Source organism: Hibiscus syriacus, unplaced genomic scaffold, assembly GCF_006381635.1.
Source record: "Hibiscus syriacus cultivar Baekdansim isolate YM2019G1 unplaced genomic scaffold, ASM638163v2 tig00116951_pilon, whole genome shotgun sequence".
NCBI classification, from domain to species: Eukaryota; Viridiplantae; Streptophyta; class Magnoliopsida; order Malvales; family Malvaceae; genus Hibiscus; species Hibiscus syriacus.
Genome location: NW_024063482.1, coordinates 6,015,437 through 6,031,335, shown reverse-complemented (window position 1 = coordinate 6,031,335; position 15,899 = coordinate 6,015,437). Strand labels below are relative to the sequence as shown.

General features: G+C 30.5%; 2 protein-coding genes across 2 annotated transcripts; both read right to left on the bottom strand.

The window, feature by feature from the left end:
- Nucleotides 1-173: 173 nt before the first annotated feature.
- LOC120188844 (sm-like protein LSM7) lies at nt 174-3,503 on the bottom strand. Its single transcript, XM_039192231.1, has 6 exons — nt 3,405-3,503; nt 3,107-3,185; nt 2,867-2,948; nt 2,477-2,548; nt 1,245-1,297; nt 174-578 (listed from the first exon to the last, which is right to left on the bottom strand). Exons 2-6 carry the CDS (start codon nt 3,107-3,109, stop codon nt 489-491), a joined length of 300 nt encoding a protein of 99 aa, XP_039048162.1. The 5' UTR covers nt 3,110-3,185; nt 3,405-3,503; the 3' UTR covers nt 174-488.
- Nucleotides 3,504-11,366: 7,863 nt separating this feature from the next.
- Nucleotides 11,367-12,745, bottom strand: LOC120189145 (DNA damage-repair/toleration protein DRT100-like). Its single transcript, XM_039192478.1, has one exon. It carries the CDS (start codon nt 12,632-12,634, stop codon nt 11,522-11,524), a length of 1,113 nt encoding a protein of 370 aa, XP_039048409.1. The 5' UTR covers nt 12,635-12,745; the 3' UTR covers nt 11,367-11,521.
- Nucleotides 12,746-15,899: the final 3,154 nt, after the last annotated feature.

The following is a 15,899-nucleotide window of genomic DNA, read 5'->3' as shown; positions in this document are numbered from 1 at the left end:
ATAATGCACTCTTGAAAGCGACAACGACAACGATGTAATGACCGCTACTTGGATGTAATCAACACAAAATGTACCTCAAGATGGATGATGGTTCCACTATTTGTTGCTTTGTCCAACAAAATATAAGCATGGCACTTCTGATGTTCACTCCTCACTACTTGAAACAACAAACATGCAGACGGGCAAGTGAATTATGCCTAAAGTCCAAATACAAGTAATAGTAAGCACTCAAGGGACAAACGTAATAAAGTGCCAAAAGTCAGACATTTGTTCTAACATTTTTCGTCGACAGTGTCTAAAATGATTCTCTTAAACACCCCAATGCTATACTGGTGACTACGGTGCTTCAACTTCGAAATACTAAGGTTTGCTGTTTTGGTGTTGATAGCTTTCAAGATATAAAAACATGCACAGAGAAAAGCAGACTTGAAAATGTACGAATGTAACAGCGAAGGGATGCAATGCGGCCATTTTGAAGAGGGATCAGATCAGGCTCCATCTGGCTGGATGAAAGGATTGGCAATCTCATCTGTGCCATCAGTTGGTGACACCAGCATAACCGCTGTGCCCCTACAAACCTGCATGAAATAATTAACATATTGTTCTACTTCAAATGCGATAATTAACTTGCATCCTATAAACCCTTTGGGTTTTTATTACAATCACTTCCTATTATTTCTTATAGTATATAACACATAATCATTCCATTTTTTATCTTTAGTACACATGGATTTGATCTTTCTTCACAAATTTTAATTCAATAATCAATATTTTATGCCAATGATTCTTGCTTAAAGTTGTTGGAAAAGCATGAAATATTAATGTCATGAAGCAATAGTGATTCAGTTGCGGTGACAAACTCAACTGAAAAAAACAGTATTAAAAACAACAATTTTGATTACATTGCCTATGAACGATAAGGTAGCATAGACTCTGCAACTTGGGCAAATTTTAAACAATCTTGTCAATGCTGAATTTGTTACCATTTGGAAATTTGATACCTATACCTAACAACACAATGATCTTGACACTAAAGTTTCTCAAGTGGATTTCACATGAATATGGTTTAGACATGTAGACAGCCAAACTATTCTCAGGTCATAGGTTCAGGTTATTAAATCTATACAGCTCCAGCAGAGAAATTACATGCATTGATGGAAAAAAATTGGATTACTTCTCAAAATAGCAACATAAAATTGAACAATAAACTGTAAAATGGGTAGAGAAGGGAAGAAATAACATACTATCAAACCAAGACGCCTAGTCTGATCGGTAGTCTTCAATGGATCATCCTGGTCTGCAGAGTATCCATAAATAGAAGAGCGAATCAATTTTTTTTTGCATAAGAAAGGAAAGCAGATACCAAACCCTACCAAAAGTTTCAAGTTTCAGTTCACAACTGTCCACACTCTTAATTGCTTACACCTCAAATAGAACTAGAGAACAGAAAGTTTCGCCTATTGAGAATAAGAATTGACTAAATACTTTCATGAAAATTTGCTATAAAAAGTTGCCTACAAATTCAATTCTGTAAACAGACCATCCGATAAGTAGGCCATCCAGATTACACGTTTAAGATTTTATCCATAAAGCCATTGTTTTCCATTAAAAAAGGAGATGTACTAAAGAGAGAAAAAGGGGGGAAACATTAAATTCCCTCAGTGGGTAAAACATAAAGAAATTGCATAAACAGTAACCACACTCAACCAAACAATGATCAGATCCCCAAAACTGCCATGCAACAACTATTTGGCAAGATGTAGCAACTACTGCAAGAATTTATCTCAATGAGCTGATACTAATTGCTCAGCATGCAGTAAGCATGTGTAATGGAAGGGCTCTATAAACATGCTTATTTTTGCCTAGATTAAGAAGCACAAGTTCAAAAAGTTAATTGATGGAGAAATCTTGTAGCTCTATAGGAAGCTTATGGAGCAGACTTCATCTGTTTCCCCAGTGCTTTTGAAGCTAATTAAAGGGCAGTAAGCAACAATCACACAGCAAAATTGCAATTTTCAATTTAAGAGGGCACACTAAATCAGAAGCACAGCCTACTATTTTTTTTGTTTATCGTGGACAGAAAAAGAAGTAAACACTTCTTTGTAGTATGAGATGGTTGATGGTAGACAATGCATAGAAGAATCCTTAGAAGAGGTGGAGCAAAGAGAAAGTGCAACATAATTTATGTGAGGAAAAAAGTGAAATACTCTGCATTGAACCTATGCTACTTGCACTTGGCCGAGAGTGTAAGACAAGGTATGTGTCCAACACATAAATGATTTCTTCTTCCATGTATTTAGTGCTCCTTGGAGAGTTAACATGGGTACTTCAAGAAAAATGAACAATAAGAACAACATACCATGAAACTACAAACAGTTACATAGGTAAATATACAAGCAAGAATATAGTCTAAAAGCTAACAAGATGTATTAAACCACACCAATAAGCATGTTTACTATGTGCCAGAGGCAATTACCTCGAAGAAACTCTACAGCTTCATCCAGGACAAGATTTAGTAGTTGGTCATATCCTTTTAGGGTCCCTGTGACTGAAACAGGAAAAACGGCTCATGAAAAAGACAATACATAAACTCGACTAAACAATGGGAAAAAGAAAACAACTGCCATACATCTAGGAAACATTACATGGTGCAATACTTGGCATTACAGCCTAAAAGGTACTATTACTTGATGAGGTAACATTAGATTCCTGATGTCAAATTCTTTCTATATAGTAATTCTTCACCATCACTCATAATCTAAACCCATATAACATTCGATTCTTAATTACCAAATCAGTCCTTTTATATCCCCATAAAAACCTTCAGAATGATAAAAACTGAAAACCGAAAGCTTAGCAGACAGACCTTGTCTACCACCTGTGAGTTTGACCTGCACACCTTTGTCTACAAACTTAGCCAAATCCAAGACAGTTTCTTTCCTGCCCGACTGGAAAAGCATAAGCATCCATTACAAGCTATTGTTTCAAGATTAAAAAGCAGCAACAACAGAAGGTAAACTAGGACTAATCCCTTAACGGGCAATTCTAAGAACAAGGTTTAAGTTAACCATTAGAGCTTAAAGTGATATAGAGAAGTGAAATTTACCATATTGTTGGTAGTTTTGACACTTGTGTGTGATTTCTATACCCTTGCAAATGCAATTTTTCCAGGCCTTACCCAGAAACTGTAAACAACAAAGGGTAAAATTTAATGGATTTAGCAAAGAAACAGTGCGAAGAAGTATCAAATAGCGGCGGCGCTAAAGGCCTCAATAGCAGCGGGTCGCGGCCACAAATCAAATATAGAAGAGCGAAGCAGAGGCAGAGATCATATAACTCAAAATCTCTCTCACGACCCAAAGCGTAAAGCAATGTTCAAATTCAGTTTAGGGTTTCAAAATTACCTTGATTTTAATATCGTGGCCTGTAGGGAAACTCGAAGGCAAAAGAGAGGGGGCTTACGAGTTTGGGGACAGAGCGGTGATGAGAGAGGCTTCGTCTAGCGGCGGAGAGTGTGCGAGGTAAAATCGTAATAAAAGTTAATTTTATGTAATTTAGAGGTAAAATGGGAAAAATAATGTTGTAAAGAAGAAAAATAGAGAAATGAGAATTATGGTTACTTATTTAGGGATATAGAGTTATTATTATTATTATTATTAATCTTGAGGCCGTGGGATCGAGTCCAATGAATAGCATTTCATAATTTGAAGGTCTCCTACGGAAGCTGTTCTCAATCTAATGTTGAGGGCAACCTACTATTTAACATCTCCCTTATCCTATTACATATGGGAACAAGGGACAACCATTATTATTGTTATTATTAATTTAAAGTAATTATAAAATAGTATCTATTATAAATATTTATTATCATTTGACAATAATAATTCAAATATTTTTATAAATTTTAATACTCAAATATAAGAACCTTTAATGATAACAACTATCTTTTTTAAATATGAAAACCTCAAAGATAACAACTATCTTTTTCATTACAGATAGATTAATTAGTAATTTAGGAATATAAATTGGATTGGATGTTATCGTAATTAACAAAGTTGTAGTGATTCTTTTTTATCTTTAAGATTTTTTTTAAATTGATCTTTTACGTGGACAGTACGTTTATTGCTTATTTCTTGTGTATAGAAATCTTTAGAAAAGGCTTTTTTTTTTTGTAAATTTATATCCTCTAATTTTCACATTCATTTAATATGATTTCTGACAGGAATACGTGATTATTGGTAAAATGAAACGATAGTACTAATTAGAAAATATTAAATAAAATAATCAAACATAATAATATTCATATAGTGGTAATTCACTGCTTTAGAAGTGAATTCTCTCTTATATGTATAATTATTATAATGAATGAACTACCACCCAAGGTTAATACGATTCCTCTAAATTTCGTCACCCAAAAATAGAATGGACTTAGGTAGTATTGTTATCCTCTAAGAAACATAACTTGGAAAAAGCTAAAGAGCTTATGAGAGAATACATTTGATAGAAAATTTATTTTTATTGGTGATATACAAAAGTTGAAAATGAACTCTCTATTTATAAGCTTAAAATAAATATGAAATAGTAAAAAATTTAATAGTGGTTACAAAATAATTAATTGTCATAAATACTATTTTAATGACTATAAACCATAATAAATATTTTGTAATAGCTAGAAATTGTAAAATATAAACCCTAATAAATAATATTTTATCGAAAGGATCGTATCTAAAAAGAAACGCACACGAATTGAATCTGACCATGCCAAATAATACCTACCCAATGTAGAATTTTTTGTATTGCCAAAATTCCCCACTAATGCGACAGGTTTTTTTTGTAAAAATGAAGAATTGGAAGTTAAGACGCGAGAAGAACAGTAGCAATACTAACAGCTTAAGCACTAGTAGACGTACCAAGAACTAGTACATAAAGACAATGTGTAATTATTCTCTTAACTAAGTGAATGGATCTTGAACTTGTTAAGATATGAGTGAACTCATGACACACAATTAATTTCATTCATCCACTTAAGTCCTCGATAAATCAAAATATATATAGGGATATGATCCACTTACACTATGTAAAACTAATAAGTTTTACACTAATATATAATCATTAGATTTAAATAAATAGATGACTAAGATTTAATTAAAAGGCTTAAATACACAAAAGGTGTCCAAACTATGTCCGTTTTTCAGTTTAGTGTCTAACGTTTATTTCGTTTTAATTTGGTGCCTAACGTTTTATTCCTTTACTCAAAATGGATCAAGCCGTGATGGACCGTTAGTTTTTCCGTTAAGTGACACAAGTCGGAATCTCGTAATTTTGAAATTTATTTTTTAAAAAAATATTAAAAATATTTTTATATTTATAAAAAAATCCTTATTTCTTTTAAATTACAAAAAAAAACCACAAAATCCCTAAAATCCTAACACTAACCCCCGTCGCCGCCCTTTCTGGCCACGATCACCGTCGCCGACGTAGTCATTGTCATCATCCTAGTTATAGGTTGTTGTAGTTGTAGTCGATTGGCCGTCGAAATCACTTGGGATTACGATTTTCATCCTAGGGTTCGCGGGTATAAAATGTCGATTCGCCGTCGATCGACCATTGATCATTCATGATTTCATAAGAGTTTTGGTCGCAGGAGAGGTGAGGTCGGGTGGAGCTTCGTCGACGACAAATGGTGGAGGGCGACGTGGGTTTAGAGGTTGAAATGAAGGTTTTTAAAGTTTTGGGGTTATTTCGAATTTTATGTGTTTTCTTTTTTATTTTATTTTTACGTGTCACTTAACGGAAGAAATTAACGATCCGTCACGGCTTGACCTATTTTGAGTAACAAAATAAAACATTAGGCACCAAACTAAAACAAAATAAACGTTAGACACTAAACTGAAAAAACAGACATAGGTTGGACACCTTTTGTATATTTGAGCCTAATTAAAATTTATAACCCATAAATGAAATTTTCCCAACTCACGGTAAAATAATATTTTTTCTGTAAACCGAAATACTATCTTCTCCATCGTTTCTCTTTTGCTTCTCCATGGTTTGGTTTCTCTTACTTGGTGTGCCTTCCGCAAATCCCATTAATATATTCCATAATGCTTAAGAACAAAGCATAAAAGGGAAAAAATCTAAATAGCATCTCATTGACTTTCTAAATAGTTCTTATCTCAGATAGAGTTAACTCAGGAATATTGTAGTTCTACTAAAAACCTGCTTTGTATTACCGAGCATCGAAGACTGAAAATGTTACATCATTTACAGAACAAATTTCAGTCCTGCTCTGTTTTACCAAGTTGTCTTCCGCCATTCCTGTTGCATTGAAGAAAGCTGGTTGTTTAGGAGAAGGTAAGGTCAAGCTTTCATTGGTAAGCATCGAGAAAACATCGGACGTGATCGGTCTATCGTCTGCAATTTCTTGGACACAAAGTAGCCCTATGTTAACATATCTGATTGCCAAATGTGTAGGCACTTTCTCCAGCGTTGGATAAACTATGCCCATTGGACTGTTGCTTGTCCACAAACTCCATGCCTTCAATCACAAGAAAAATAACGAATTGAAGAAAGTATTTGAGCTGAATGGTAAACCAGTTTGAATTTATGAAGTAAACTGTTAATGCAGTTTAGAAACTCACGTGGGCGACGAGTTGAAGGGAATTAGACTGATAAAAACCAGTGTTCTTCTTCCCACTCTCAATCTCCAGTAGCAAGACTCTACAGCTAAAAACATCCGATTTCACTGAAAACAGGCATTCGAGAGCATACTCCAGGACAATATAGCCGCTGAAAGTGAATGTTCAACTCAAAAGTTGTTAATAATTGTGCACAGTTATGCAATGCAAAGCATAGTCAGTGACACAAAGTGCAGTCGTTTACTACATATATATATATATATTGCCCGCATATCCTTAGAAATCTGGTAAGTGTATTAGAAAGGCATCACCCTGTCTTTCATAGAAAGTGGTTATTCTGTCTTAATTACGCAAGTAATTTTATCATATTTATCTCAATATAAATCACTCAGATCAGGGTTATAAAATTATTAAGAGATAAACTCTTCAAGTTCATAAAAATGAACCACTCAAATTTTGGTATAAGAATTCATCAATAATAAAATGTCAATCTTTTTTACTGGTGAATTTAATACATTTTTCTCAAATAAGATCATTCAAAATTTTGAGATTGAATTTATTAAGAGTAAGAATTTATTTTTTCTAGCGGTAAAATTATTTTGTCTTTCTCAATTGACTATAGATTCATCAAGAGTGATTATTCAATCAAAACGACAAATTCATCCCATCCTTCTCACTGAATTTGAGTCAAGAAATAGGGCTGGAGATGAGGTTCATGGAGGAAGGTTGATTGACAGTTGAAAACGTGAGAGGAATTAATGCCATTTCTGACGACATTTTAATTTCATGGCATGTGTGTGGATTGTGGTCTTCTGTCAAGTTATGTAAGCATATATATATATATATATATATATATATATGATCTCATATTATATTAAATGTAGGGCAGCAGAAAAATGCAGGCAGGCGGGCAGGAATGCAGGTAAGTAGGGAGTGGGGCTGCCTGTATATTGAAGGCAGTAATGCCGGTTTTAGGATGCTTTCACCTCTACCTTTGCTTTTTTCAGTCAAAATTAATGCAAAAATATTATTTTATATTCACATCAAACTAATAAAAAAATTAACTTTAATTTTCAAGCTTGGACATTAACCATAACATGTAGAGAAATGTGAGTATGAATATTATCAAATTTAATTTAAATTAAATTTATACATAATTACAGTATAAATACATGAACATAATTGATTTTTATAAGACTATTTTTTTGGATTAATTTATTCTTCATAAATATATGATCATAGTTGAAAGTTTTAAAAAATTTATTCTATAGATTATTGAATTTTTATAAGACTGTTATATCATAATTTGATCCAGATAAGAACTTTAAATCATCATTTGACTCGACTTGATGAAAAATACTTTATCATAAACAAAAATACATTAATATATACATAAATTGTATAAATAATATATATTTTTGCTTTTACGTTGCATAATATATTATAAATTCTAATAAAAAGAGTTTTATAGATTTCCATACTAATATACTTTATTTTAAATTTGAAGGTTAATTTTATTTAAAAAAAAATTATAACAGAGATAGTTTAATAAAATAACATATTCGTGTATTTTTTCTGATTAAATATTATAACATATTAATCTATAATATATATATATTCTACAAATATAACTATTTAAATCTAAATCTTTTAAGGATAACAATAATTTGTTTATCACTAAGATCACTCAATCAATTGTTAATGTTTAAATATTAATAGTATAAATTAAATAAATTCAATGCTTAATGTAAAAATAAGTATCCAAACTGTACCTAAAATTAACTTTAGTTACCTAAAATTAACTTTAGATACCTATAGATTTTTTAGTTAAAAATAGTTGTCTAACGTTTTTAATGTTACACTTTTAGGTGTCTGGACGTTAACACTATTAAATTTGATAATTAAGTGACAGGTGTTAGGCATATAAAATTTTAATAAATTTTTAAAACTTTTATAAACATGACACGTGTCATTTAACGATAAAATTTAACAAAAGACACCTAAAAGTATAATGTCAGAAACATTAAACACCTATTTTTAAGAAAAAATCTTTAAACATTAAAATTTAATTTTGAGTATAATTTAATACTTATTTTTGCATTAAACCTAAATACAATCGAAAAGATTTATCTGTAATAAACTTCAATAATATATTATTTAAATTAATAAATCAATTAAAAAAAACAGACTCCACAAATTCCAACCCAACTACTTTTACATACATTAATCTCTTTTGTGTAAGACAAAGTATGACATCTTTTGCAACTTGCCAAACCTTATTTTATTCTTTCTTTTGTGAATCTTATGTGTTTCATCACGTGCTTGCAAACTCACCTTGTCTCCCTCACTTACCTAATCTTTTTAAAGTAATACATGTGAATAAAAAATATATAGATAAATATTAATTAATCTAGTGCAATGAAATATGAAAACTCTTCAAATTAAAAATTTCAATTTTATTTAAATAAATATTTTTTAAAAAATTATCTAATAATAATTTTATATAATATTCAATTTAAATTAATTAATTAATAAATTAAATACTAGTAATTATATAAAAATACATACTAATAAATAATGTAACCTAAATGTGAATATCTACCAATTAAGATCCAACTGAGCTGACAAAGATTTTTTTGTTCTTTTTATTATTATAAGTGTTCTTATATGTCTTATGATATAAGATTACATAATATTTTATATTTTGTAATCATTAATAATATACACAAATTATAGATGCAATTGCTCAAGATATTAAGAAAATAATATTCATTTTTAACCATTAAAGTCACACAATAAATTTACGTAATATTTTATCTAAATTCCAATTAATTAAAGTATTCACATAATATATACAAGAGTGAAAAAAAACATAAATTAAAATAGGTATAATGCCAAAATTGATATTTAATATTTACTAAAATAGTCATTTTGATATTTATTCTTTTTTATAGCCCTCGATATTTTATTTTAGGGTAAAAATTATCCTATTTTGGAGCGTTAATCATTTGTCAACTAATAATTTTCATCTACAGAGGTATTTTTTCACCTAAAATGAAACGTTGAGGGTCAAAACATTAAAAAATAAATAAAGATCAAAGTAACTATTTAATCATACATTAGGGCGTTTAAAATATCTAAATCCTAATTTGTTGTGCATTATTTGGGATGACAATTTAACCCGAAGACGACGGGTTATGACATTAACCAACCTAATAGGATCGAGCTTTTTTAATTAAAAAATCGAATTCAGATAGAGTGGAAGGTGAAAACCTCCAACACGACCCGATCCAGATGTAATAAAGTATTTTTTTATATAAATTTATGAATAATTGTTATAATATTCTCTCCCTCTATATTTTTTAATTGGGTCTTTAATTTATGTCGGTCGGGTCAGATGTGATCGTGCTTATCCTCCAAAAAATTGGATTTGGATGAAGTATATATATATATATATTTTTTTTTTGAAACAAATGAATGATATATATTTTTTAGGTCAAGTTTAGATGAAGAATGTTTGTTTTTCAAATTGAAACAGATCGAGTGAAATATATATATTTTTAACTGGACCCTATATATTTTCTAAATTATATTCGATTTCAACTCGACCGTTGCCATCTCTATGCGTTATACACAAATTATAGGGAAAATAAAAAGTTGGATAATATCTTTTTCCTCCAATCAAATCATTATTGGGATCATGTTTTTGTATCGTCTGTCTATGCACACCGAAGAGACCCCATTGGTGCAATAATGCTTGTCCCCTTTTTCATTCAATTCATTTCATTTCAACCACCGTTTACTCCAATGTTAAATAGTAATAAATTTGCAAGTAATGGAACATAACTTTAAGGTTACACGTAAAATTTGTATTTTGTACCATAGTCTTAGGCATATCTTGAAATATACCTTAAAAGTTTAAATAAATTAGAATCGATTTAATTTCAATTGGATATTTTTTAATTGCAATCATTTTATAATTTTACCCATTCTTTTATATAAAAAGGTAAAATAAATTATTAAACAAATAAAAATAAATTATTTTTAACACTAATACAAGTGAATTTTCGTATTATTAGAATACCGATTATTAATTTATTATAGGTGTTTAAATATAATTTTTTTCATTAAAGAACTAAGGACTATGACCCACATGTGTATAGTCACCGTTCATATATTTAACTCGATTTGTATTAAAACGAGTTTATGGTACATAAACATATGTATTATTTGGATAATTTTTTTTGGAATTCCATACGATTTTAATGGTAAATCGACAATACCTTTACTATTATAGTTTTTAGATTAGATTTAATGTAATCATTTTAAGTTTTAACACATCACATATTTGAGTACACGAATATATAGATATTATATTATTCTTAAAAAATACATTTATTTTATGATAACACTGATTTGAATTAAATTGTCTCTAAAGAAATGTTTTTTTTATTACAAAACAATAAATATATTTTATTTTGTACTATTTATTCTTATTTGTCGTTATTAATGTTTCTTCTTTGTAACATTATTATAGCCAACAAATTCAAATTAAAATTTATGAAATAAATAAAATTTAAAAATTATTTTAAAATGGACATAAATCTAAAATTATATGAATATCTTGTAAGTAATGATTAATTAATCCAAAAAGTAATACAGTTAATGTAAACTCTCATTAGATTAATTAATACACTTCTCCATGTCACTACACATATACGAAATTTAGTGTAATAACAAAATACCACCTTTAATACTTCAATAGTAGCAACAATAACCCCAAAATAAAAACTCCATTACAATTTGATCCCCCCACCCACATTTAAAAATAAAATCTTAATTATAGCTATATTATTCTTGCACAACCATAATAAGCAAAAACAGTATTAACATGTCTTGAGTGGACTACCGCAAAGACAATCGTTGCCGTCGAACGATGAAGCTTCAAGGTGATCGAACGGCATTCCGACGGGAATCTCACCGCAAAGATGATTATGGCTAAGATCCAAATGCCCGACGTATTTCGCCGACGATAACGATTTCGGAACTGGGCCTTTTAGGTTATTGAACGATAAATCGAGCACCATGTAGTACGATTTCGGGCCGAAAACGTCCGGTATGCCCCCTTCGAGGGAGTTCCGGCTCAAGTTCAAGATACCCACACCGGAGTTCCCCATCACCGCCGGTGGTATTTCGCCGGAAAACATGTTGTTGTCCAAGTTCAACGTTGCGAGCACCTTCATTTTGCCCAACTGAGGTGGAATTTGACCCCGCAGCTTGTTCATGGATAAATCAAGGTCGGCTAACCGATACATGTTGCCGATGGAGGTTGGGATCATTCCGGTGAGTTGGTTTCGGCTCAGTAACGCGCGGCTCAGCATCTTGAGGTTACCAAACTTGACGGGAATCTCATCGGTGAGGAGATTGTTGCTTAAATCGAGGTGTTTTAAGCTCGAGAGTTGGACAATGGAGGTTGGGATTTCGCCGGTTAGCTTATTATCCGCTAAGTTTAAAACAGTGAGCTTTTGGAGATTCCCTATCTGTTCTGGGATTTTCCCCGTCAGCGAATTGCCGATGAGATCGAAGACTCTTAAGTTCGGTAACGCCGCTACGCACGGTGGGATCTCTCCGGCGATTCCTTTCCAGTCGGCTATGATTAGCGTTGTGAGCTTGTCGAGTTGGCAAATAGAAGGGTGGATCGAACCGGTCATGTAGCCGGAAGTGGAGTGGCCGGGTTTCTGGAGAATGGGGTCCTCCGACTCGCCGCGGAGGGAGACGTCGGTGACTCGGTGAGTCGTGGGGTCACAGCTGATGCCGTACCAGTTGGAGCAACAGTCGGTGCCTTTCCATGAATCGAAGATGCCTAAGTATGGTTCCTTTAGCGACGAACTTAAACTCAGCAATGCTTCTCGGTCGGACGGTGGGCAGGCATTGACGGCGCCGGAATAAATGGCTAAAAACAACGGCAAAGCTATGGCGGTGAAGGAGAACACTCCCATCGGATCTTTTTTTCTTTTTGATGAACAAATGTGTGAATTAAATGGAAATGTGGGTCTGTTTTTGGATCTGAAATGAAAATGGAAGTGAAAGGGAAGTAGAGTGAAGAAGGATGTACGAAAATGGTGTTATTAGGGAGAGGTAGCTTTATAATAGATTTGCCTTTGGCCTTTTGGAGTGTAAATAATATTCATTTCATTTGATTATTTTAGTCAAAAGGGCACGCCGAGTTACTGTATTTTTTTTATATTAATATGATATTTGTATTATTTTTTAAATATAACTTTTTAATTTTAAAAAAATTAAATGTAATTATTTTATCAATGATTTTTTTCTCGGTTAATTTCTGCTGACATGGTACGTAAAGTAGGCCAGTGTCCTATGTAATGTTGTTATAACGAGTAAATTATATCATTCATCATTTAATTATAATCTCTCTCATTTTGGTGATTAAACTTTAAAAGATTTTAATTTAATCACTCAATTTTTGAATTGTTCGTATTTTAATCACCATGACATATTTTTATTAATATTTATGTATGATATGACATTTATTATTATTATTTTATTAATATATAATTAAAACAATATTAATTAAATTAAAATTTTAAAATTGTATTCAAATAAAAAATATTTTCCAAAACCCTAAATCACAATCTCAATTAATCTTTTACCATTTTCGTTTTTCATCTTAAATGACGAAACAACAACAAAAATCAACCTCACATAAAAAAACAAGACAATAATAGCGAAAAAATAAAATATAGAGAAAAATGTTATTTAAGCTTGTGCTTTAGGGTTTTGAGAATATTTTTTATTTAAATACAAATTTGAAATTTTAATTTAATTAATATTATTTTAATTATATAATAATATAATAATAATAATAATAAATGCCGCATCACACACAAATATTAATAAAATATGTCATGGTGATTAAAATAAGAGCAATTCAAAAGTTAAGTGATTAAATTGAAAACTTTTAAAGTTTAGTCACCAAAATAAGAGAGAGAATATAATTAAATGATGAATGATATAATTTACTCATTGTAACAACATTACATAGAGCACTCATGTAAGAATTAACGGAGCCATTTATTAATGATAGAAAACGTTGATTAAAGGGTTATATTAGATTTTTTTTAGTTGATGACTACATTTAGTTGTTTTTAAGCATGGAGACTTCGAGTACCCTTTTACCATTATTTTATTAATAATTGTTCATATTGAATACAAATGATATTGGGACGGGATGGGTTGTGCTAAACTTATAATTTAAGAGGTTTGATTTGAATCTAACCTAACATCGATTTCAATGTAATATATTTTGATTTGATTTTAACCCAATATAATGAAAGCATAAATAGACTCTAATTCGACTTTAAAATTTTAACAAAAAATCGATCTTTTTCATCGTGAATTCGATAAATTTAATATAAAAAAATCTTAAATATCATATCGGAGTGAATTTCATCTAAACCTGACCTTAAATTTTTTAATAGAAACATACCTCATATTGCTTTGACCATCTATTAAAAAGTGAAATGGACTTCTACTTTTGGTCAATTCAGAAATTAATCCTTTGAATTAGTTTTGAATTCGAATTGATCAAAACAAGTCATTATAATTTAAATTATTTTAATTTTAATTTATTTATATATAAATCAATTAAATTGTTCAAGTATACATATAAATGGTACTTAATTGAGAAGTTAGTAAATATTGGGAAAATAGTTTTATATATGATCTGATCTATTGACAGACTAATTCAGGTCGAGTTTTGCAAAGACTCATCCTACTAGACTAACTGGTTGTTGATGAGAGAAGATAATTTATTTAACTTCTAAATAGCCTTATTAAATTTTTCAAACTCAAAAATTTGGGAGTGGCTACTTATTTAAATTACAATTAAATCTCTAGGGTTCTAAACTGCTATTAGACTTAAAAAATAAGGAGAATGGAACACTCCCAATTAGGGATGGGTATGAGACTTGAATTTGATGTGTTCCAATCCAATCCTATTGGGTTGGTTTTTTCTACAAATATGGGTTGGATTTTTTAGATTATGAGTTCGGGTTGGATTCATGTTTATGGTGAAAATATATGAAATGGCTCGAAAGTTAATATAATTATTTATATATTTAAAAATAATTACAATAATATTATTCTATGTATAATTATTTTTCAATTCGATCCATATTTTATCGAATAAAATTAATATTTTATATATATATATTTGTGTCAAGTCATATGCGAATTTCATCTTAAAAGATGAGTCAGATTTTGAGTTAAATGGTATCATCCTAAATCCGAATCGGATCAAATTTTGAATAGATGATGTATGCTTATTAGATCATATCGAATTAATCTAAAATCCAACCCATACCCGTCCATACTCCAAATATCTATTCGACATCATTACTCTTTAAGATGAACCATATTAATAAAAAAAATGACCAATAAAATTCACATGCATTCATGGGGAAATGAGATCAATCAATTGGTCCCCGTATTAAAATTCTGTTTATGATTTTAATTCTTTTGAGGACCCCTTGCCTCTTTTTTTTTTTTTTACAATTGCATCCATTTCGTTGGTTTAATGATTACTATAAAAGATTACAAATATTAAAATGAAAAAAGGAAAAGAAATCACACACACATCATGGTGAATAGTGACACTGGGTGAGATTTTAATCATGAATTATATTAATTTTGGAGTGTCTAACATGGATGAATCAATTTCAATAATCAAGCATATTCTTACTAGCATCAAGCCACCATGATTAATCTCACCATTAATTATGTATTAATCTCGCCCTCCATGATTGAAGCTATTTAGTACTAGCACGAACAAAACAACTTTAGTAGTTAAATTTTTTTTCCTATTCATTGAGATCTCAAATTCGGACATCTCCGACTAGTAAAAAAAAAGTTATTAAGTACTAATATATTGATGCAAAAATATGTTCAACTCTCGAATTGAATGAGCTTGACTTGAGCACGAGGAAACGAACTACTTGATATTCGACTCAAAAAGCTCGCTACCAACTTGAAAAAATAATATATTTTTTTAGATTTTAAAATTAAATTATTAATAATATTAATATTATATGTTATTATTTGAAAAAAAATACAATATAAGTCTTTTATATACTTAAGGTTCAAGTTCGAGTTATAGTTTAAGCTTCAATCGAACTAAGTTTGAGAATATTCCAAGTTCGAGTCGAGTTTGACAATTTTAAGCTCGTGAGGTCACAAGTCGAGTTG

Coding starts and splice junctions, on each gene's coding strand:
- LOC120188844 (XM_039192231.1), bottom strand. Junction 2,549..2,866: donor ACTCACAGGTGGTAGACAAG/GTCTGTCTGCTA, acceptor TTCCTGTTTCAG/TCACAGGGACCCTAAAAGGA. Junction 1,298..2,476: donor AGCTGTAGAGTTTCTTCGAG/GTAATTGCCTCT, acceptor GATACTCTGCAG/ACCAGGATGATCCATTGAAG.
- LOC120189145 (XM_039192478.1), bottom strand. CDS start 12,634: ATGGGAGTGTTCTCCTTCACCGCCATAGCTTTGCCGTTGTTTTTAGCC.